This window comes from Megalobrama amblycephala, unplaced genomic scaffold, assembly GCF_018812025.1.
Source record: "Megalobrama amblycephala isolate DHTTF-2021 unplaced genomic scaffold, ASM1881202v1 scaffold424, whole genome shotgun sequence".
NCBI lineage: Eukaryota > Metazoa > Chordata > Actinopteri > Cypriniformes > Xenocyprididae > Megalobrama > Megalobrama amblycephala.
This window is the reverse complement of record NW_025953372.1, coordinates 87,277-110,463: the sequence shown is the minus strand read 5'-3', so window position 1 is coordinate 110,463 and position 23,187 is coordinate 87,277. Positions and strand designations below refer to the sequence as shown.

The following is a 23,187-nucleotide window of genomic DNA, read 5'->3' as shown; positions in this document are numbered from 1 at the left end:
GCTGGTGTCAGCCTGACTAAGTTCCAAACAGTGTTTTTCAAAATCCTCTTACCGCACCTTTAATGATCAATTTACTATTTCGAAATTATTACATTATTTACAAACCAATTATTTAAGAATTGTCAGTGGTTCACAAGATCAATTAGAAAGTGTAAGTAAATGATTAATAAACTATTTAAATGAACATTTATACAGTGTGCTAATAAATGCTTTATTAACACATATTCCTACTGTATTTCATGATTAATGCAGGTAGTTATAAAACATTTAGTAGTTGTCATTTAACTATTTTGTGAGCTCATCTGTAACACTTTAGTATGGGGAACACATATTAATTAGGGCTGGACGATTATGACCTAAAATCGAAACCTTGATTAATTGAATATTTTACCTCGATTACGATTAATGAACGATTATTTTGGGGTTTTTTGGGGGTTTTTTTTGCCCTCATAGTTCAACTTACAAGGTTTATACTGTAAATATGCTTGACTATTAAAGGTGGGATATTTTTTCCTGACATGAAGAGTGCTCTGACATGACATAGGTCACTTTCAGCCATTATTTTATCTACCGTAATATTTCTTACAGATTTCTGCTCATTGTAAATCAGATAAAGATAAATTAATGAGAGCGATTGCATTTGTGAATTAATCATACCGTCTCTCTATTAATTGTGAAGCTGTGGGTTGTAAATAGTTACTTCAAAAGAAGAAAAATATATGCTATAATAACTTTTGAGTTTCTAAGCTACTTAAAGGATTAGTTCACTTTCAAATTAAAATTTCCTGATAATTTACTCACCCTCATGTCACCCACGATGTTCATGTCTTTCTTTTTTCAGTCGAAAAATAATTAAGGTTTTTGATGAAAACATTCCAGTATTTTTCTCCATATAGTGGACTACCCAAATGGTTGAAGGTCAAAATTACAGTTTACAGTGATCCAGTGATCAAGAGAAACCATCGCTCATTTTCTAAAAAAAAAAAAAAAAAAATTAAAAATTTTATATGTTTTAACCATAAATGCTCATCTTGAACTAACTCTCTTCTTCTTTTCTATTTTAATTCTAGCAGTTTATACACTGCTAAGTGTATTACTGCCCTCCACAGGTCAAAGTTGGAACTAAATTGTCATATACAATATGCTAGTGCAAGTATATTAGTTCAAACTTTGACCTGAGGAGGGCAGTAATACACTTAGCAGTGTCTACACTGCTGGAATTCAAATAGAGAAGTAGAAGAGAGCTAGTTCAAGATGACCATTTATGGTTAAAACATATAAAAATTGTATTTATTTTTTTTAGAAAATGAGCAATGGTTTCCCTAGATAAGACCCTTATTCCTCGTCTGGGATTGTGTAGAACGTTTTGAAGCTGCAATGAAACTTTGTAATTGAGTAATTTTGACCTTCAACCGTTTGGGCTCCATTAAAAGTCCACTATATGGAGAAAAATCCTGGAATGTTTTCATCAAAAACCTTAATTTCTTTTCAACTGAAGAAAGAAAGACATGAACATCTTGGATGACATGGGGGTGAGTAAATTATCAGGAAATTTTAATTTGAAATTGAACTAATCCTTTAAGTGATAAATCACAGGACAGCACTGACAACTAGTTTCTGCGTTCCTCTCTGTGTGTATGTTTTTTTTTAATGTGGAAGCATTAACAGGAATAAAAAAAAACAAAATAACCAATATGAGAAAATTACGTCGGTTAGAGGTTCTGAATTTCGGTTTTGATTACTTTTCGATTAATCGTCCAGGCCTACTATTAATTATGACTTTTCCCTCAGCAAATTTAGCTAATTTATTGCTTATTAATAGTTGGTTGGGAAACGCTGTCCTAGAGGACAGCAATTTAGACACATCTTAACACTCAATCTTTTGAAGATGTTTTATTATAATCTTTTAAATGTTACGGGTTTTGTCACAAGACAAAAAATATATTAGCAAGGGTAGTGGAACCGGAAAATGACTTAAAAGCCAAACTCGGCCAGGCTTTAACCAGAATCATCTGCATACTTGTAAGTGCCACCACACTATGTTCATAGTTACGCCACTTTGCCATGTTATGCGCATAGGCAACATCTCAGACAGTTTCTGTTATTTTGTGGAACAAGAAAAGCAGGCAAATCTGGGTTCTGACTGAGCTAAAGTCATTTAACAGATGCTGAATGACCAAAATGAATTTGTCACCCTTGTGGGAGCCCTGAAATATCTGTGCTGTTGATTGACACAAAACTAAAACTTCAGATTGTCGAATAGCTGGATTTTTGTCAGAACAAACCTCTTGGCAGGACGTTCCATGCAATTGTGTCAGTAATAGCTGTGAAAATCCAGTTCAGCTCTCCTAATGGTGTCCTTCTGTCATTCAGTCTGCCTGGGATCCTGAGAGAAATGAATGAGAACATACATGAAGCCCAAAAATCATATCAGAATATCAAAATAAACTGAGATGTGATTGGATGTGAAAAGCTGTAAGTTTCAAACTTTTTGGTTCTCATTAGAGAGAAAGTAAAAAAAATATTAAGCACAGTAAACTTGCACTGTTATTGAACTGAACCAAATAAACACAGAACAGAATTGTGCTGAATAATGACACCATTGTCCTCTGTAGACCTGCTTTATAGTTGAATTAAGCACATTTTCATAGCTGACACTGTTATTGAACTAAATTAAGCTAAATAATGACACTATCTTCTGTAAAACTGGTTTACAGCTGAAACTGAATTTGTTTCATAATTTATTGTTTTTGCAACATTACCACTTTTTATTTCCTGTTTATTGCTGTTAATCTACTTTGAAACAATCTGTATTATATTAAGCACTATATAAATAAATATGACTTGCCTTGACACAGACTGTATCATGTTCTCGATATGCCAATAATCAATATTAAACTATTTTGCTATGAATCCCTGAAGTATGATGGTGCATAGTAGGAGAGCTGCACAGGACTCAGCTTCCAAAAATGCTGTTGCTAAGCAACCATGACATCCTTTCTACTGTAATTACTGATGGGACATCCCTCCTGTCCTGGTTTAGAATAAGAATGTGTGTGCGTGCAGTGACCAGACATCTCAAACAGCAAAAGTGTTTTCATAAGAGATTAATTAATTAATGAGTGATGGAGAAGGCAGAGAGAGAGAAAGAAACATGTGTAATAAAAAAAAAAAAGAACACAACTAAATCAACAACCCAATTACTGCCTACTGGAGACAAGATAACATCTTGAATCACAAAATTTCTTTCAAAATCGCTACTGGACACAAACACAGTTGGAGTAATACTGAATAATAAAGGAGTAATACTGAAATAACATATCAGACCCCAACATCTCCAAATCAGAGCTGCAAATTTTGAGAGCGAGAGAGAGGGACAGACAGAGAGAGAGAAGCAGTAAAGCAATAGAACACTGGCAAAATAATTACCTTTTAAATGAAGACAGAAAGTGCATTCTGTGACTACTGTCATGATTAGTAACAGATTAGTCACAAACTTTAGCATCTTGAAACAAACTTAAAGAAGATTTAAAAAAAAAAAAAAAAAAAAAATCCTAACTGCTATACTATCTGTTGAACACAAACTAAACGCACAAATACTACAGATGACAGTCCCATATTACACCCAGTATTAAGATGTGTTGTGGTCGTTTGGATCACAAATAGACTATGAAAACTATGAAAGCAATCTGGTTGAATGGGGTTTCTATATGGATATAGGATTGTAGCAATATTCCAAATAAATAGATTATGATACACAAATAAATGTAAATATATTCACAAAAAAAAATAATCATATACACAAATGAATAGAATGAGATCCACAAATATATGCTAGGAGTTTCACAAAAATTAATTAAATTCACAAATAAATAAAATGAGATTTGCTAATAATAAAAAAAAAAAACATTTACAAATATGTTTTTATGTCACAAGCACAACTCTGCCTGTATTTATTTGTGAATCACCACCTGTACATTTGTGAATTGCTTTCTGTGCATTTATGGATCGCTGTGCACATTTGTGGATCTCTTCCTGCGCATTTGTGAATCACCTCATGCATTTGTGGATTCTGAAACAATTATCCATGGGTTTCATGTGACGTCACTGTATGTTATCGTCGCCATATTTGTGTCCGGTCACAGCTGCACGCCCTGTTGAAGTCTATGGTGACAGCAGCTACAACTACCAGAGGGAGGCCAACAAAATGCTCTCAGAAGGTTCACAACAAGTTTACAATATATCTGGGATATGTTGTGTTATTAGCCGTTTTAACAGTCGTCAGAGAAACCCCGAACTACAATTTTATTCGATCCCAAAGGAGTTAGATTGGCGGAATTGTTGGCTTCAATCAAAAGGGACCACACCACTGGCAGCCAAACAGCAATGCACAACATTAATAACTGCTGGGACTGTAATTTACATAATATTATAACGAGAACACTATTGTAATAAAGCGTTGTGAATCCTCTATGTTGTTGTTGTTTCAACGTGTTGTTGTGGGAAGAGCGCATCTACTGGAGTTAAACATTGATTACACAACTTGTTCAAACTTCACTTGTGCATTAGCGTCATTTTTTAAATTTGATAAGTATAAATATCTGATTAATCTCATAAAGGATGTGTTTCGTTGAGGTAAATAACCTGCAGAGCTGATGCGAGGGCTCAAAAAGTAAGGCAAAACATTAATATGATTGGGACTGTCTTCTTATACATGATATTTTAATCGTATACACTTGTAATATAACGTTGTGAATTCTTTGGGCTTATTTGCTGTGTTTCGGAGTTATTGACTACGTTACTTCAGTTTATGGGTTTTGATTATCTTCAGCTTCAGCGTGCGCAGCTCAAAACAGCAATGTTTACTACTGTAATATTAAAACGTTCATGTTTTCAAAAAATGAATGCATTATTTGTAATAACTAGCACTTATATTGTTCTTGTATTATTTTCAAAAAACGCATGGTTTGGTTAATAATAAGGATCGCGAACAATAACAGACTTTTTCCTCAAATCATCTCATTTTGATAATAACATCACTGATTGAGCTAACGTTACATGCGCTGAATGAACACCCGTAAACTGAAGCACTTGCCTAGGTTAATTAACTCAACGAAACACATCCTATATATGGTAATTCATATATATTTATACAAGATAAACATAAAATTACAACTTATTTGCACAAAATCATGCGCGCATGAACTTGAACTAGTAACGTAGTCAGAATAGCTCCTGTTGTATATGCATTCTTCCTGTAACAACACGCCGAAACACAGCAACTAGAATTCACAATATTTTAATACAATAGTGTAGACAATTAAAATGTTATTAATATGACAGCCATAATCGTAGATAATGTTTTGTGTTGCTGTTTGAGCACTCGCGCTGAAGCTAAAGATGTTCATCAATACAATGAAGCGCTGCTGTGTTAGTTGCCATCTCGGACACAAATATGGCGGCGGGCATAGCGGAAGTGACGTCTTTGAAACCCATGGATAGCATTATGACTGCAGACAAATCCACAAATAGGTCGACTCAACCCACCGACCACTCAAGCCAATCAGATAACGGCCACGTTGCGCTGACCAATCGCAGCACACTCTCGCTACAACCAATCACGTTTTGCTTTACAATCGGGGGTGGGAACAGACTCTGAAGGAGCTCCATGCTATTCCACCATGGGCGCATCTTTTGAATTGAGCTGTTTGTGTGATAAAAACACCGTTTACAAAATGTAACAGACTTTATTGTGATTAATCTCTTAATTTGTTTTGTACATATTATTGTGGGTGTAATTATATATAAGGTCTGCATTATCCGTCTTACAAAAAGGGGGCTCTTATTTTGACCAGTATTATGGTCTGAGTGTTACTGATCACTGCAGTAATGAACAAGAGAACGTGTCGTGCACATTATTATGGTTCATCAGAGTTTTCTTACGGATAGAAAGTTTACCAATATAAATACGTCAGTCATTGCCTTGGTAATGTAAGAGTTTACAGATGATATGAGATGTAAATAGCAGCCGCGGTTTGGTGAATGATCAGATATTTCTTTTAAAGGGACTCTATGTACGATTTTTACTTTAATAAATCATAAAAATACCCCAATATGTTTGCAGATATTTAGGAAACATGCTAAGTTCACCTACTTGTTTCTCAGAAAAACATTGCTACAACCAGATATTCTACTTTGAAAATGTGTGTTCCATGTCGGAATGTGTGTTTTTGTTTTGGTCTGTGCAAAACCTCGTTCTGCAGTTTATCCAATAGTATTTCGACATCACAGGTTGCCAGTTGGCGGAAAACACCACGTATTGCAACCATGGACACCAGCAAACAAACTGGGTCAGAGAATCCGGCAATAACGTCAGCTGCGCGTTCTCGCTCTCTTCTCTGTCAAGGTGAAGTGAAACACACCCGCGCGGGCGCCTCCTCTCTCTCTCTCTCTCTCTCCCTTTCTCGTCTCATTCGCTCCGGTTAAATAGTGTTTGTATAGCGCATAATTTTAGTAATTCCCGCAGGTTTCGCGGTCACACAAACGCGCGCACTACTGATCTATATCAGTGGTGAAACAAGCCACGCTCAGTCTCAAACTGAGACAGAAGTCAAACAGAGTCACAATTACCAAAATATGCGCCTTCCTTCGATTAAACTGTCAAATACATACAAAAGTATGTCAAAACCAGCGGCACAGGCAATCTTGGCGAGTACACAGATAAACACTGTCAGTTTTTAATCGTTAAATAGCTAAGAAAGTGAACTCATGTCGTGTGTAACAGTATTGGGTCCGTTGAACACCGTTCATAAACTCTTAAAGGGACAGAAGTCCAGTATTCCTGCTGCTGTCTGTCATGTTAATCAAAGAACAAAAGACAAAGAAAATCAGTTTCTGCACTTGACTGAATACGTTGTATAACTTTAATGGTAAGAATTATTTGCAATTAAGACTACAGAAATTAAGGTAACCAATGCAAAATAACACAATGTGTTATTTTACATTTGATTACTTTAATTTCTGTAGTACTGGTATTTCTTACCTGAATAAAAACCTAGTTAACCTGAAAACCTTAGTTTCATAGCTCTCTTTATTCTATTGCATTTATTTGAGCTGTTTATATTTTATTACTGACTTTTACTTGTTTTTTGTTTTATGAAAATAAAACTCTATGTTGTTATTTATAGTTCTTGGAAAGAAAATCGGAATCTGCAAAAATTGGTATCGGCCGATCACACTAACAAAAATCGGAAATCGGAATTGGCCAAGAAAATTGCAATCGGTCCATCTCTACTAAAAAGCCTCTGAATCCATCTAAAAATCTCTATGAACAACAGCATATCAAAACAGATAAATCAACTCATCAGCTTACAGTGTTTAAGTCTCCTCAGCTTTCATTGTCAATTGCGCTTCCTATTGTTGCTGGCAACCATATGCTGCAAAAGCTGGCAACCCGTTTCTTTGAACGAGGGGGCGAGCCAAACAATATTTTGAATTTTGACTGCAGTACCTATTTTGAACACTGGGTGTCATTATTACATAGAGCCCCTTTAATTTTACTAGGGATGCATCGATACCACTTTTTCCAGTACTAGGCCGATACCGATACTCTCATTTTTGGTACACACCGATACCAATACCAGTGTTTCCCATACATTGACTAGACTGTGGCGGCCCGCCACAGTCTTAAAATACGCCTATCGCGATATTTAAATAATCGATTGTTAATTGAGTCATAAGGCAAAAGAAATAGACTTGCACCAATTAAGTTTTTGTGCACTATATTCAAACTCAACTAAAGCCATTCCATAGCTTCATGTGAGGACAGAAGAATATGTACATTGTTAAATTTAGGTTCAAAGAAACTCGTCTTCCCTCCGCTGCAGCTGTCAATCATTCTCTGTTCAGCACTCAAACAGCGCGTCGCGTTCGGTAACGACACTCAGCATGGTAAAACTCTCCAATATGATATATTCACATTATAATACTTGCTATGTAGATAAAGGGCTGTGGATTTGCATAAAATGACTTCATCTTGCTGGGGTTTATTGCCATTTCTGAACGATGTCATACTGGTTACAGTTAGATCGCACGACACAAGGACTATGAATTGGTGTCACAAGCACAATAACTGGTATTTAAAAGTGAAAAGAAACATACGATCAATAAACTGTTAGTTGCATATACACACAGGGGTTATCTTTGTGCCGTGAACTTTTCAATACGCTGTGCAACTGCATGCTGTGACTCCATATTGCTTCAAGCACATCATTCTGCACCCGGGATGCGCATTAGCGGTTTTTTGCTGCTGTTTTGAAGCGTTTCATATTATCATGGTTTTGCACACTGAAAGATTATTAATAGCCTATTTTGTTCTTTCATATTTATATCTTGTTGCCCCATTAAACAGCTGCTCAATACATTTAAAATAAAGGTATTTTAATCTTAGATTATTATAAAAACATATGTCTTTACATTAATATATAAATCAAATATATATTTTTTTTCATTTCATAAGAATCAAATATATATATATATATATATATATATATATATATATATATATATATATATATTCATTTCATAAGAATGCATATAGTAATTTTAAACTTTATTAACATATTTCGATTTTATAAAATTACTGAGCAAAGTTTTTCTCAAGAATTAGGCTAGCATAGACCCCTTAATCGCCTACGTCACTGTGACGTCACCGCTCTAGCTGGAGGCAAAACATAAATAAGAACTAATAGCGGGCGCGCTAAAAGTTTGAGGTTTTGACTTTAAAATGTCGTCTTGTTGTGTTTTTGGCTGCCAGAATAGAAGGAACAGGAATTTTGGTTCAAAACTAAAGTTTTACCAGATCCCGGCAGACATCCTTTTCCTTCACAGAAATCAAAAAGATAATTGTGGTTGAAAGCAATACGGCGTACAGACTGGACGGAGACGATCATAAATAATACTGGTATTTGCAGTGCACACTTCATATCAGGTAAAATAATCGATGCATATGTAATGGTGTGTTGGTTTTATCTAGTACAAATCAGCAAGTTTCTGTTTTATAGGTGAAAAGTCGCCAACTTTCAGCGCACTAGCTAGCTTAAATGTTAAACAAACATACAGCGATAGATGTGTGTGCCATCCTTTGAATGGTCTCTTAAAATAATCCACATTGCTAGCCATAATCATAGTTAGCCCAGCGTTAGGTTACATTAGACAATAAGCCTTGACAAAATTCCCCGAACCACCCGAAAGTAATTCATATGTTGTCTAGGAAATATCCAAAACTTAAGTTAATTTACAAAAATAGCTGTCACGGTCCCGCAGAGTCAGTGACTGTACATATTCGGACAGTTCTGATCCTTCTTCTGCATCTATGTTTAATAAATCCCTCCTAAAACATGCTAGCTTAAGCTTACGCTTGTCAACATCGAGTCCAGCGTCTCTTTTTGCATCCAGCTAAGCCCCGCCCACCAGGAAACGTTGCAATGTTTACAAACTTTTAAGGGGTCTATACTCTTTTTCTGCTAAATTATATAGTCACCTAGATTATTTATTTATTTAGTTATTTATTCTTTGGTCAGCTTATGATTATATATTTTTATTCATTTGTTATTTTTCTCTATAATGAAGTAGTGTGTTTAGTGCATTCTGGATTGTGTTTAACAAATCAAAGAGTGGCCATTAGTTTTACAAATACAGATATATAGATACAGGCCTCCACTAATTATTCTAGAACCCCTAGAGGGACCGGTGTCCACCCACCACAGTCTCACAAAATCCTGTGGGAAACACTGCCTGTATATTCATCGCATTTGTAATTTTTAAATATATTAGGTAGAGAAACCAAAAGAATATGAATCATATTTGTTGGTTTAATTTGTTTAGCAAGATAATAATATAATTTTGTGTGTCAGTTCAAGCGCAATACGATGTGAATGAGAATTAAACGCGGTATTCAAGTGCTGTCTGAGATGCTTATTAAATAAATTGGTGAGAGAGAGAGAGAGAGAGAGAGAGAGAGAGAGAGAGAGAGATGAATCAAAAAACAATTTCCTACTTTCAGTCTGTGACAATAAGAAAACAGATATTCTGGGAGGACAAAAGTCATTGCTCAAAGATTTCAATTCTCACCTTAAGGGGTGAAGGTGATCTTGGTTTTCATCTCAGCAACAGAGCTGAGGTAACATACCATGGAGAAGAACAGTTAACCATGGCAGGAAACTGATGGGCTACACCTACCTGCTGTATTTCTGTTTTACACAGATGTGATGTATCCACAATATAAAGATTATGTTATATATGTGGATGTGTATAGATTAGAAGCTTTTAGAGAGAAAGGTAAGCCTTTACAGTTCAATAATAGTATGAATAATGTTTCAGATTTTGGATGATTTTATGGAGTCATTTATGACCTTAATTTGGTCTAGGATAAGACACATAAGACACATAAAATAAGCAGTGCTGATGGGCCACATGATTGAAAAACACTGTCAATTCTCAAGTTTTTGCAAATAGCTCTGATTTGTAATCTCCTAATTAAAGTAATTCTGACATGACTGAATGCAAGTCCATAGTCTCCACAGTCATATCAGACATTCCACAATCAACTGTAATTCGTAAATACCCATAGATAAGGGTGATCTCAATGCAGCACCATGTTCAAATTGCTGAATTTTGTCTCAAGAATAAATAATGTTTAAATCAGAAATGTATCTAGTTTCCCTCTAGCAAAAGAATTGCATAAGACATAACTCTCTGAGTACCAAAATCCACTGAAAATGGTTAAGTTGAGGCACATTAACTTGCTATCAAACATGGATTTATAAAAATATATATTTGAATCAGTAGTTTTTTTTTGCCCTCCGAGAGGTCTCTTGTATTGAATTGTTTTGATAGAGGAAAACAAGATACATCTATCTTCAGTGTCATTTGTTCTTCAGACATTGTTCTTTAAGCACAACTATCAGCTGTTTAAAAAGTTACCTACATTTGGTTCTTGACCATTGAAAATGGGTAAAATTCAACAATTTGGACATGGAGTCACATTGGGGTCCCAATATCTGGGACTGAACTTTAGCTTTCATCACTTTATGCTTGTCTTTCAACAGAAATAACATTAATAAAATCAAACATTTGAGCCGAGGACCTCTGGTTGAGTTGACACGGAATGGCCCTACATACATACATATACATATATATATATATAATACTATATATATATATATATATTTATTTATTTATTTGTTTGTTTGTTTGTTTGTTTGTGTGTGTGCTTTCTCTCTCTCTCTTATATAAGTCACCAATATTCACTTTATTTTTCAGGTAAGAGCGGGCGCAGCTATTTGTAAATTTAATGTGTCTGGCTTTCGGTGTCATTCGCTTCCAGTTATTTTTAGCTGTACAAAACAGCTCGTTATGCTGCTTGATATTGCAAACTGGTATTTCTTACCATATTATTTTAATGTATTGTCTTAATTATAAATACTGGTTTGTAGCGCAAACAATTGTACTTTTTTCACAATGAATAATTTCACAATTAAATAACTAAAGATCACACTCTCATTTGTATTTGTTTTGTAAAAACATACAGCACAATGAAAGAGATCTAAATGTAATATTGAATATGTCAGCAGGATGCTGATGGCAGAAAGCAGGTTTAGGACAATTTATTTGTATCCTGCTTATGTGACCACTCACAAATATGTGCACAAGAGAGAAACGTATAAAAGTATATGTATGTGGGTGCAACCAAAGTCTATTACAGATTCCTGAAAAAGTGACACCTGATAGTGAGAGTCATAGGCATCAGTGTTGTGTGTGTGACTGGCAGCAGTGGGCTCTGTCCTCATGATGAGTGGGTGAGTCAGGCAGCTCATGCTGGGCAGAAGCCTCAAGCAAATGTCATCGCCTCTAACGTGCCACTGACTAACACACTGCTGCTCCCAGATGCCATCTATCACTGCACACACACTTCTCTTAACAACAGCCCCACAGCCAAATTGTACTCTATCCATTCAGCAAACTTACTTTCTTCATTTGTTTCCAATCATGAGTAATGTACCTGGTCTCCAGGAGCATATGTTTTATGGAGCACATTTTATAGAGTAACTTCTCGCTAGCTTAAAGTATAATTTAGTATCAGTGTGAATCTAGGTAGGCTGTAACTTTCTTGCTTTGACATGGTTCTTTTCAACAGTATGATACATGTAGCACTCAAAACAGCACACATACTGGGTTTCACTTCCAATTTCGACCTCTGAGACATTCGTTTCAGTCCCAACCGTGAACACATCTCTCAGAGCGAGACAGCTTGGTAATTGCTTAGCAGCTATGACTTCAGTACCTGACCACAGCACATTACATTAAATGCAAAGTAAAATAATTACACTTGTTATACTTAATACTAAATAACAATTTGTTTTTGAGATCTCATGTGCACTTGCATGTAATCAGTACATATTGTGCCAAGTTTGAAGTCAATTATGTCTCATAACTGATCACAAAGCCCCAAACTGCATTATGCAGAAATGCAAATGTTATTCAAGAGCTATAGCAGAACAAGATATTAATGTTGTCACAATACTGGAATTTCTAACTTCGATACGATACCATGAAATGTATGATATTCGATACCATTTTCGATACCAAGGGGGAAAAAACACTGCATATACTGTCATTTAGATATTTTTAATATTATATTATTTTTTGTCCATCCACTGAAAGTCTAGGCAATCAATAATTGTTTCTGAAGAGATCACTTTATATAATGACAGCTTTTAAGCTTTTATTCATATTTAAACGCTCAATTATCATTACAATTATCTCACATAAATATTTGCTAACTCGATGTATTTGTTTTTTTTTATTTTGGGTAACACTTTAGTATAGGGAATGTATTCACTATTAACTATGACTTTTCCCTCAATAAACTCCTAATTTACTGCTTATTAATAGTAAGTTAGTTGTTAAGTTTATGTATTGGGTAGGGTTAAGAATGTAGAATAAGGTCATGCAGAATAAGGCATAAGGCATTAATATGTGCTTAATAATTAATAATAAACAGCCAATATTCTAGTAATATGCATGCTAATAAGCAACTAGTTAAAAGACCCTAAAATAAAGTGTTACCTAATTTTGTTGCAATAGTTTACACATAACACAGGGAAGCTTGATATCAAACAGTAAACTGAATTAAAAAAGACAAGTAAACAGTAATAAAATAAGAACAAATAAACAAATTACAAAGGAAATAGACTACTTTTTTTCAGGTAGGTCTAACAGTACTATTCAAGGGTGTGTTTCCCAAAGCCAACCATGGTCGCAAGTTCCGTCATTACCAATAGAGTTCAATGGAACTTGCAACCATAGTTGGCTAATGATGCTTTTGGGAAACATACCCCTGGTAAGAAACTGAAATAAGAAACAAAGTAATCAAATTTAAAATCTTCATTGTAAAAATTAAATACAGATCAATCAATTAAAGTTACACAAGTTAATCAGTCAAGAGCAGTGATTTTCCCTTTGTCTTTTGTTGTTTGATTAACATCAAAGGGGTCATTACCTTTTATCGTTTTAGAATGTTTCCTGTGGTGCGCTTAAAAAATAAAAGGCCATTTTCCTACATTGATTTTAGCCCTATGATTTGAACGCTCTGTTTGAAGGGGCGTCTGCTTTGAGACTTCAGTGTAAATCACTGCTGTGATTGGCTAACATCTTTGATTATGAAACAGCTAAGTATTACAAGTTTAACTTTCTCAAATCTTTTTTTACTATTACAGCTCTCAAGGTTAACTAATCGTGTAAAGTGTTGATTATAGTTAATTCTATGCCATTATATTTAGATCGTGGCATGAAATGTTGGAGTGATGTGCATTGTACTTGATCACAGACATGTCTCGTCATTGCAACTCGATTTCACACACACTAACTCACACTAACAAATGCTTTCATAACTAACAGTGCAAACACACTGTAATTGAGAGCTTCATTGATTATTACACGTGTTTTGGCGCTTTGGCGCGAGTCCAGAACTCAGTCACTCATAAACGCGCGCTGTTTAATTAAACAACGCTGATTGAAAGCTCCAGAGGGAGCGTTCTTTGATCGCTTTTTATTTATAATTTAATCACAGTTTGAATAACAGATTTCATCCTACTAAGAGAAACAATGTGAAGTTGACTGTTAAGTCATCACTGGTTTGATTTACTGACAAGACAAGAACATCTGACTGTACATGAATCATTACAAATCAGAAATCACTGATCACAGATCAGGCATTAAATTTAACGCGGTTACTTACATGTTGTTGCATTACTGTCGAGTCCATATTGTAAACATCTGTTTGCAAAGCCTGCTCCAAAATTGCGACTGATTTACCAAAGAATCCACAGTGAAATGCAACGCATAAAAATAAATAATGCTCAACTCAGACATTCATATAGTTAAAAGTTAGTTGATCTTTAAATAGCTCCAGAAAACATCAAAGCAGCTATCAATTATGTAGAAAAGAGTCAGAATCAGATGCATGTGGGCATTTGTCAACTGAAAGTGTTTTGCCTATTGTCACCCTGCTGCTTGCAGCTCAATGATTAAAAGAGAATGCTCTGTTAATGTTGTTAATGCTCATACTCTACACTTTCCGTTAGGACACAAAAGTCAGTCTTTCAGAAAATGGAACTGCACTGTCATGATCAACTATATCCATAAAGAAAAATAAATAAATAAATAAATAAATAACAATATTTTAAAAATTTCGCAAATTTCATTTGAGACCCCAAAGCTGCACCACTGTGATGGCATAGCTGTGATGAGTTTCATTCTTTGTCTCTATTATTTACAACAAAGTCCTTTCTTGTGCTAACTGCAAATTCTCCTGGGAAGAACGTAGAGAGAAGCGGACTAAGATATGACCAAGCAGCTAAGACACTAATAGAAAAGTTATGATTATTACATAATAATTACATGAGCGTATAATTACAAGGATGCAATAATTACAAGGATGCATATACTATTCTGTAAAAACTTTTTAGGTTTTGAAGACACTTTGCATACAGATAAATGGCAGGATAATATAAAGCTGCCATTATAAATCCCACAGCAAACAGAACACCAGACTGTGGGGAGTGCTGTTACAATGCAATCTTAGGGAAATAACTAGCATTAGACCCAATGGAAAGAAAGTGTGGATCAAAAAAACCCTGGTCCTGTGTGAGCGGAAGTCTGTTGTAGGACAACGTCATGCACACGAGGTCAGACTTGTCATCAAACATGCACTTGACATAAATGGGGATTTTATTTATTAATTAATTTATTATTTTATTTTTTATTTTTTTCATTTGTACTTTTCATTGTCTTAACTCTGGTTGTTGTGGGAAAAGTTGGTGATCTCTGAAAGAGATTGCAAGCTTATCTGAGTTTACAGACGAAATGGAGAAAGAGGAAGCAGAGGGGTTAGAGCTGTCATGATCTCATCAAGTGCTTTTCATCTGCAGAATGCTCAAAGAACTGCCTCTCTTCCTCCATCCAATCCCATCATGTCTCAGGGGTCCCAGAGCTCTTATACAGGAAAAAGTTCTAAAAATGAACTTAAAGGTTGCAAAGGCCAACTTCAGATCAATGAAAAAAAGGTCTGTTTAGAACAATTTAGTTTTCTTTAGTCTTTTATAAATGAATCTAAATACAATTTCTAAATAGTTTCAACAGAGCTCATTAGTTTGTTTATTCACTGTAAAGTTATAGCAGCTAGAAAAAAGAATCATAGAATACATACGAAGAACCAACAAGTGGACGAAACCAAACATATTAGTATTAAAAGAAGCATAAGTTGAGTTGTTTCAGTGCAGCCTGGGACACATGATAGAACTGCATGGAATTTGTAATATAACAACAGAAATGCTGAATTAAATAAAAAATGTATAATTAAAACCATAATAATTACAGGGTTTCCACAGCTTTTGATCTAAGATTTCCATGGCTTTTATCAGCTATGCATGATTACTGGATATGAATTGTTGTTACTGCACTCCAAAGACCAATTTCTAGTGATTAATTTTTGATTTAAGTGGAAGTAGAAAAATGCATATTCACTATAGAAATTTCTCACTCATTTTCATAGCTTTTTCAGGTTTCTCTGCCATTTCCAGAGAACAAAAGATAATGGAGAAGAGAAAATACAAAAAGCAAACCGAGAAAAACAAGAGAGATGAAAAAGACTAGAAAGGGTAGACAGCCAAATGAAATAAAATAAAAGAAATACTTACTTCTCAATCAAGTCCAGGGTCACTCCTGGCACCAGCTTTGCACTCTTCTGCATACAGAACCTTAGAGGAAAAAAAAAAAAAAGGAAACTCTGTTAGAGAAGATGTCATACACACTTCTTTTTAACTTCTGCCTCTTTCGATTTCACTCACAGTCAAGATGCTTAATACATACTGATTTGTGATTACTCAAACCAGGCTTGAAATCTTAGCACTGTCCTCTCTCTAAACCAAGCCTAGAATCTTTCATACATCTACACACACAGACATACATAAAACACAATTATAGTAATCAACTGAACTAACCCTGTAAGTTAATAGACACTTTATTTCTCTCTCTCTCTCTCTTTCTCTCTCTCTCTCTCTCTCACACACACACGCACACACACACGCACACACACACACACACACACACACACACACACACACACACACACACACACACACAGAGAGAGAGAGAGAGAGAGAGAGCAAAAAAGCTTACCAGCAGTATAAAAGCACCAGCCTTACAGTAGCAAAATCCAAAAACATGCAGATATATTTATTAAAAAAAAAAAAAAAAATTACAAACATTAGGAAACACTGAAATGTGTCTTCAAAACATAATTATCTTAAACAATAAAAGTAACATTCTGTTGGAAAAGTCATCCAGTGGGAGAGAAAGTACATCAGGATAGGGTTTTAGTGTACTTATCAAGCTTCATTACGAATAAAGTATTTTTTCCTGTTAAGAGGAGGAGCTAATCTGTCCAGATCACAAGATAAGCAGTTAGCAGGATTTCCTTACTATAGTAATTCATGGGTTCTGTGATCTATCAAAGTCAGAATCTGGAGAGAATACTCTTTAAAATCTTGTGAGGATAAATACAATGGATAGCAGCACAACTTCAGAACAGTACAACCAGTTGACTCAAATATTTCTTAAAGTACATTGAACTTAATAGAAAAAAAAAGTTATGTGAACTCAACTGGTTATATTAAGTAGAACTCAAATGGAATGAGTTACAGCAGATTTCTAGCACGCTTTGCTTCCGACTGTTAAAGAAGAGAAAATGTTAAAGTCAAGTGCTATTTTACTTTTTTATCAAGAGTAATATAGGAGGTGATCTGTAAGTGTTTAATGTTCTGTTATGTTGGAATTTAAAAGGGTTTCTGGTATGTCTTGAGTTTTGGGGGTTACCACTATATTGGAAAGTAGTGCTTGTGGTTAGGTTGAAGAATGGCCAAATAACATTAAGACTAGGCCTATACAGTATGTTACTTTATTTAAAAAGTAATGTCTGTGCACACTTCAGCACAGTGATATTCTATGGTACAGTAATTACTTTATAGTATGTGCGAAGGTGCTTGTGCTTTTGGTAACTATAGCAGTTAACAGTAAAAGAGGTAAGAGGTAATTTAAAGATTCTGATTTTAATGGATTAATGATAATGCATATTAAGTTTCAGCTACAAAAAAGTACTTACCGTATTTTTCGGACTATAAGTCGCACCTGAGTATAAGTCGCATCAGTCCAAAAATACGTCATGACGAGGAAAAAAACATATATAAGTCGCACCGGACTATAAGTCGCATTTATTTAGAACCAAGAAACAAGAGAAAACATTACCGTCTACAGCCACGAGAGGGCGCTCTATGCTGCTCAGTGCTCCTGTAGTCTACCACTGAAAACAACTGAAAACTGTTAACTGAAATATTAACTTAATTTATTTAAAATCCAAGACCAAGAACAGATATTGGTAATCTGGAAAGGCAAGTTATTCAGCTAATGGTACACAATAGTACACAGAACAACAGGCTGAATATGTATGTTAACATAACACATTAACAGTTAGCTACATAATAGCATAAAAACATACCTGGAAGGCTGAATAGGCTAAAATTAACATAACAAGCCAGCGAGTCCAACAGTTACCGGTAACACTAAGCAAGTTCACAAAGCTCCCGCGATCTTATTCCACTTCACTGAATCCGTTGAATTCTTCATCCTCTGTGTCGCTTCTGAACAACTCCGCCAACTCCGGAGGAAGATGAAGCGCCGTCTCTTCTTCTTCTGCGCGGCTGTCGTCAGACTCCGCATCAGTTCCAGTTATTCCGGCCTTTCTGAATCCCGACAGGATGGTTTCAATTGTCACTGAAGCCCATGCTGTGTCGATCCATCCAAGGACTTGCTGATAAGTTGCATGGCGCATTCTCCCGGTTGCCGTGAAGCTGTGCTCTCCGTCCACCATCCACTCCTCCCACAGGCGACGCAAGACTGCCTTAAAGCTCCGGTTCACCGAGATGTCGAGTGGCTGGAGTATTTTGGTTAAACCTCCAGGGATGATGACAGGTATGGAGTTGCACGCTTTTATTTTATCTTTGAATTGTGGCGTTATGTGCGCTCGCATACTGTCCATCACAAGCAGGGCTTTGCGTGTTTTAAAGAAGCCATCAGGACGCTTAGTGTAGCACTTTGTAAGCCAAAGGTTAATCATTTCTTGATTCATCCACCCTTTCTCATTCACGGCCACGACAACTGTGGGGGGAGATTCGTCTTTGGGCATGGTTTTCCGTTTGAAAATGACCATCGGTGGCAATTTCGATCCATCTCCACAACATGCCAGCACCACTGTGAAGTGCGATTTCTCATGACCAGTTGTCACTATATTCACACTTTTCTGCCCTTTCTCTGCGACACTTCGGCCCATGGGGATGTCAAACGTGAGGGGGACCTCGTCCATGTTGATAATATGGTCCGGTGACACGTTGTATTCAGTAACCTGCTTTTTAACGAACTCACGGAAACTGTCGACCTTAGCTTGGAAGTCTGCTGGCAGTTTCTGACACAATGTTGTCCGTGCTCTGATAGAGAGGCGGTTGCGTTGCATGAAGCGGTAACACCAAGAAGGCCCGCCAGCAAAATCATTTACCGGTATATTCATCTCCTTGGCTACTACCATGGCGTGGAGACGCAACTGCACTGTTGACAAGCCTCTCCCGGCAGCGCGTTGTTCAAGCACCCATCTGTGGACTCGTTCCTCCAGCTCTGGCCATCTTGCTTTCAGCCCGCGGTTAGCTTTTTTTGTTTTCTTCATTTGAGTTAGAGTAACCTCTGTTTTACGCCAGTCCCTCACAAGTTTCTCACTCACTCCAAACTTTCTTTCTGCTGCTCGATTACCGTTTTCGGCTGCATATTTTACTATCTGCAGTTTGTAATCTGCAGAATAGGATTTTCTTTTTGGGGGCATTTTATTTGCATTCAGTCTTTCTCAGTTGTCTTTAAGTTAATATTTCAGTTAACAGTTTTCAGTTGTTTTCAGTGGTAGACTACAGGAGCACTGAGCAGCATAGAGCGCCCTCTCGCGGCTGGAGACGGTAATGTTTTCTATTGGTTCATTTCTCTTGGTTCATTTCTCTCGGTTCATTTCTCTCAGTTCATGTCAAATAAATTGATAAATAAGTCGCACCTGACTATAAGTCGCAGGACCAGCCAAACTATGAAAAAAAGTGCGACTTATAGTCCGGAAAATACGGTAAGTGGAATTATAGTTTCATTTTAAAATTGAATATGTGGATTCAAATGGAATAAGACTCAGTTAAGATCATTTTAGGCAAAATATACATAACATGGTCTGAAGATGATAGGATTCAATTTTGGTGAAAATTGGATCAATGGTCTAGGAGTAGTTCGAAAGTATGATTTTAAAGAAAATCAAAATGGCGGACAGGAAGTTTGGCTGACTATGGCAAAACTGGCATCAATGTTCTCAGCATGACCCACAGAATTTATTAAGACCAGTCAGGATTGAGGGAAAGATGAATGCAGCAATGTATAGAGACATCCTTGACAAAACCTGCTCCAGAGTGCTCTGGACCTCAGACTGGGGCGAAGGTTCATCTTCCAACAGGACAACGACCCAAAGCACACAGCCAAGATAACAAAGGAGTGGCTACAGGACAACTCTGTAAATGTCCTTGAGTGGCCCAGCCAGAGCCCAGACTTAAACCCAATTGAACATCTCTGGAGAGATCTGAAAATGGCTGTACACTGATGCTCCCCATCCAACCTGATGGAGCTTGAGAGGAAATGGAGAAACTGCCCCAAAAAAATAGGTGTGCCAAGCTTGTAGCATCATACTCAAATAAGACTTGAGGCTGTAATTGGCGCCAAAGGTACTTCAACAAAGTATTGAGCAAAGGCTGTGAATATGTGAATACTTAAGTACATGTGATATGTATATATATATATATATATATATATATATATATATATATATATATATATACGTAACCATGGTTCCCTGAGAGCAGGGAATGAGACACTGCGTCTTAACGCATTTGGGGAACACCTTAGCGGGAACCATTGTCTGAAACGCTATCAAATCACAGCAATCGTATAGGCCGGTGACAGTCTATGACGTCACTACTAGTGTGACCCCAACGCATATAAGGAGCGCCTAGAGAACAAGTAATCCACTTATCGTCTAAAGGGACTGTTCAGCAGGCGGCCCCGAGGCATGGCAGGGAGACGCAGTGTCTCGTTCCCTGTTCTCAGGGAACTATGGTTACATGCGTAACCTGAGAAGTTGCCTTTCGAAAGGGAACTCGCACTGTGTCTTAATGCATTTGGGGAACGAAATACCCATGCCGCCATGCTGTGGGGAGTGCATGCCAAAGAATGGCTGTGACAAATATCAGAAACAATTTCAACTGAAATGCCAAAAAACACTCCTCCTAAGGGTCGCAAAGGCTGTCAGTGACAGCATTCCCTACAGCCACCACCCAAGCTATAAGCTTCAAAGAGGCTTCCAGAAACATCTTGAGGCCTACCAAGGCCCCTCAAAGGCTTGGAACCAACAATTTTAAACAGAAAGGGTCCCTTTAAGGGAATGTGGCCAGGGAGCCGAAAGGAGCCCCGGCCAGTCACTTCTCAGGGGAGCATAGTCTACCCTGACTGCCACCAGGGAGGCCGACCTGGTCTTAATAAGTAGTAACCTAGTCTGGCCAGCAAACAGTCTGTTACCAAAACAGAATCTCTAAAGCACTAGCCTCCAGAGGAGGGGTCCAGAAAGAGGCACTGCAAACTGGCAGTAACCAACTCAGACCGGACGTAGAGACGGGCATCCTGGGGAGGAGGACTCGGCATAGTGCTTTGAACCCTTGCAATCGAGGGGAGTTACTCTGCTCAACCTAGGATGTATAGAGCACTACTTAATAAGCACTCTGGAAGCTGAGTACTCTAAATATGGTCCCTAAAGAGAGATGTACCTCCAGCTCCAACAGGAGCTGATCGATCAAGGGAGTTCTTACTAAAAAGAACCTTTTAAACTTCAATGACCAACTCAGGGGTAAGGTCCTCAGCCTTAAATACTGACCTCCCAGGGAGGTCTAACGAGAGACCTTCAACCTTCCAATCAGACCTCGGGATCGCAGTACTCTAAAGAACGACCCTCAATACGAGGGGAGTGTCCACGGGACTCAACCGAGATGAGTATTGACAAAGCTCAATGCAAGTACCAGGGAGCCAAGAGCCTACACTCTGATTTAACTCTAGGGAGTCAGAATACTATCTTAACTACTTGGTAAAGATCTAGAACTCCAGGGCTAGTATCAGGGAGGCTCCAATGGAGCCTGAGCTACCTGATAACCGACTGCTCAATTCTAGGGCACTAGGACACTCAGGAACCTAGCTCAATCCAAAGGATCGCTTTCAACGTGACCCAAGGAGGGCCAACTACTTGGTAGCAAATCTAACCCCAGCCGAGATAGCCACTAGAGGTATGAAGGCTTGGAATACTCGTTTGCATTGCCATCACGAGCCGTGTACTCAGCATATCGCTTTCTACCCTTAAAACAAGGGGAGTACAAAACTATGTGACCGGGCTGACGAGGAGGCCTCAGTCAGGGCCTACTACTCTAACATAACACGGCCATAAGCCTGAGGCTAATGCTTGAGCTCTAAGGGAGCGTGCTCAACTCGCCCTGAAAAGGGGGAGTACTGGGAGCTCTGGGAGTGAAGTGAGCTAACCCAAGAAAAGCTCAAAGGTAAAAACCTGAGCAAAAACTCTCGCTCCAAGATGAGAAAGGCCGTTTGAGCTCAGCTCTGGAGGAATGGAGGCCCCAACAGGAAGAAATTCCACAGGAGGGGCCTGCAAAACTTGACTCCGCGACTTAATAATCAAGGAGCTTTTGGTGGAGAGATACTCCAAGCTCAAACTAGACAATGCTACTATCAAAGCTTTAGAGAGCGGAGACTTCAGCATAGTGCTTTCCACTCTCTAAAAGGTATAAAAGAATAAAAGCCTCCTATTATTCCTTTCTATAGGAGCTGAGGTCACTAAATGTAAAATTGTTCTCATGCCAGAAAAGGCAACCTGCAAAGCTCAACCTGTAACTACAGTAAATGGAGGCCTTAATATAGATGAAGCCTGCCATACTGCTGTAGACTGAAAGGATGCACTCAATACCAATCCCTAATGCCAGACCAACAGAAGGGTTAGTAATAATGGAACAGAACCCATCATTGGTCCAATCTCAGGCCTGATAAAAAGCACCTAATATGAATAAACACCCCCTTTATTCCTCTCCGTAGGGAGCTGAGGTCAATAAAAATATAACAATTCTCACCAACGGTGAGGCAACCTACAAAGCTCAACCCATGACAACAGAAAGCGGAGGCCTTAACGTAAAAGAGGCCTTCCAGACAGAAAGGAAGCACTTACTAACAAGCCCTGCGCTGGACCAACAGAAGGGTTCTAATAATAGAAAAGACTCATCATCGGACCAGCCTCAAGCCTAGTCCAAACAAACAATGCACAAGTAATGTGTGTGATAGATATAAAGTTTGAACACAAACCTACACATCGCTCATCCAAACGTAAATAGAGCATTGCTTACTGATATAGAGGACGCATCCTAAATCAGCTAAACACTGTCATAACAAAAAACC

General features: G+C 37.3%; 1 protein-coding gene across 1 annotated transcript in view; it reads right to left on the bottom strand.

The window, feature by feature from the left end:
* Positions 1–23,187, bottom strand: part of rptor (regulatory associated protein of MTOR, complex 1) — a 190,049-nt gene that overhangs the window by 118,006 nt on the left and 48,856 nt on the right. Inside the window, exons 5-6 of the mRNA XM_048180091.1 lie at positions 16,260–16,319; positions 2,286–2,386 (exon numbers count right to left, since the gene is read on the bottom strand). Of these exons, the coding sequence (XP_048036048.1) occupies positions 2,286–2,386; positions 16,260–16,319 (161 nt within the window). The remainder of the gene's footprint in view (positions 1–2,285; positions 2,387–16,259; positions 16,320–23,187) is intronic.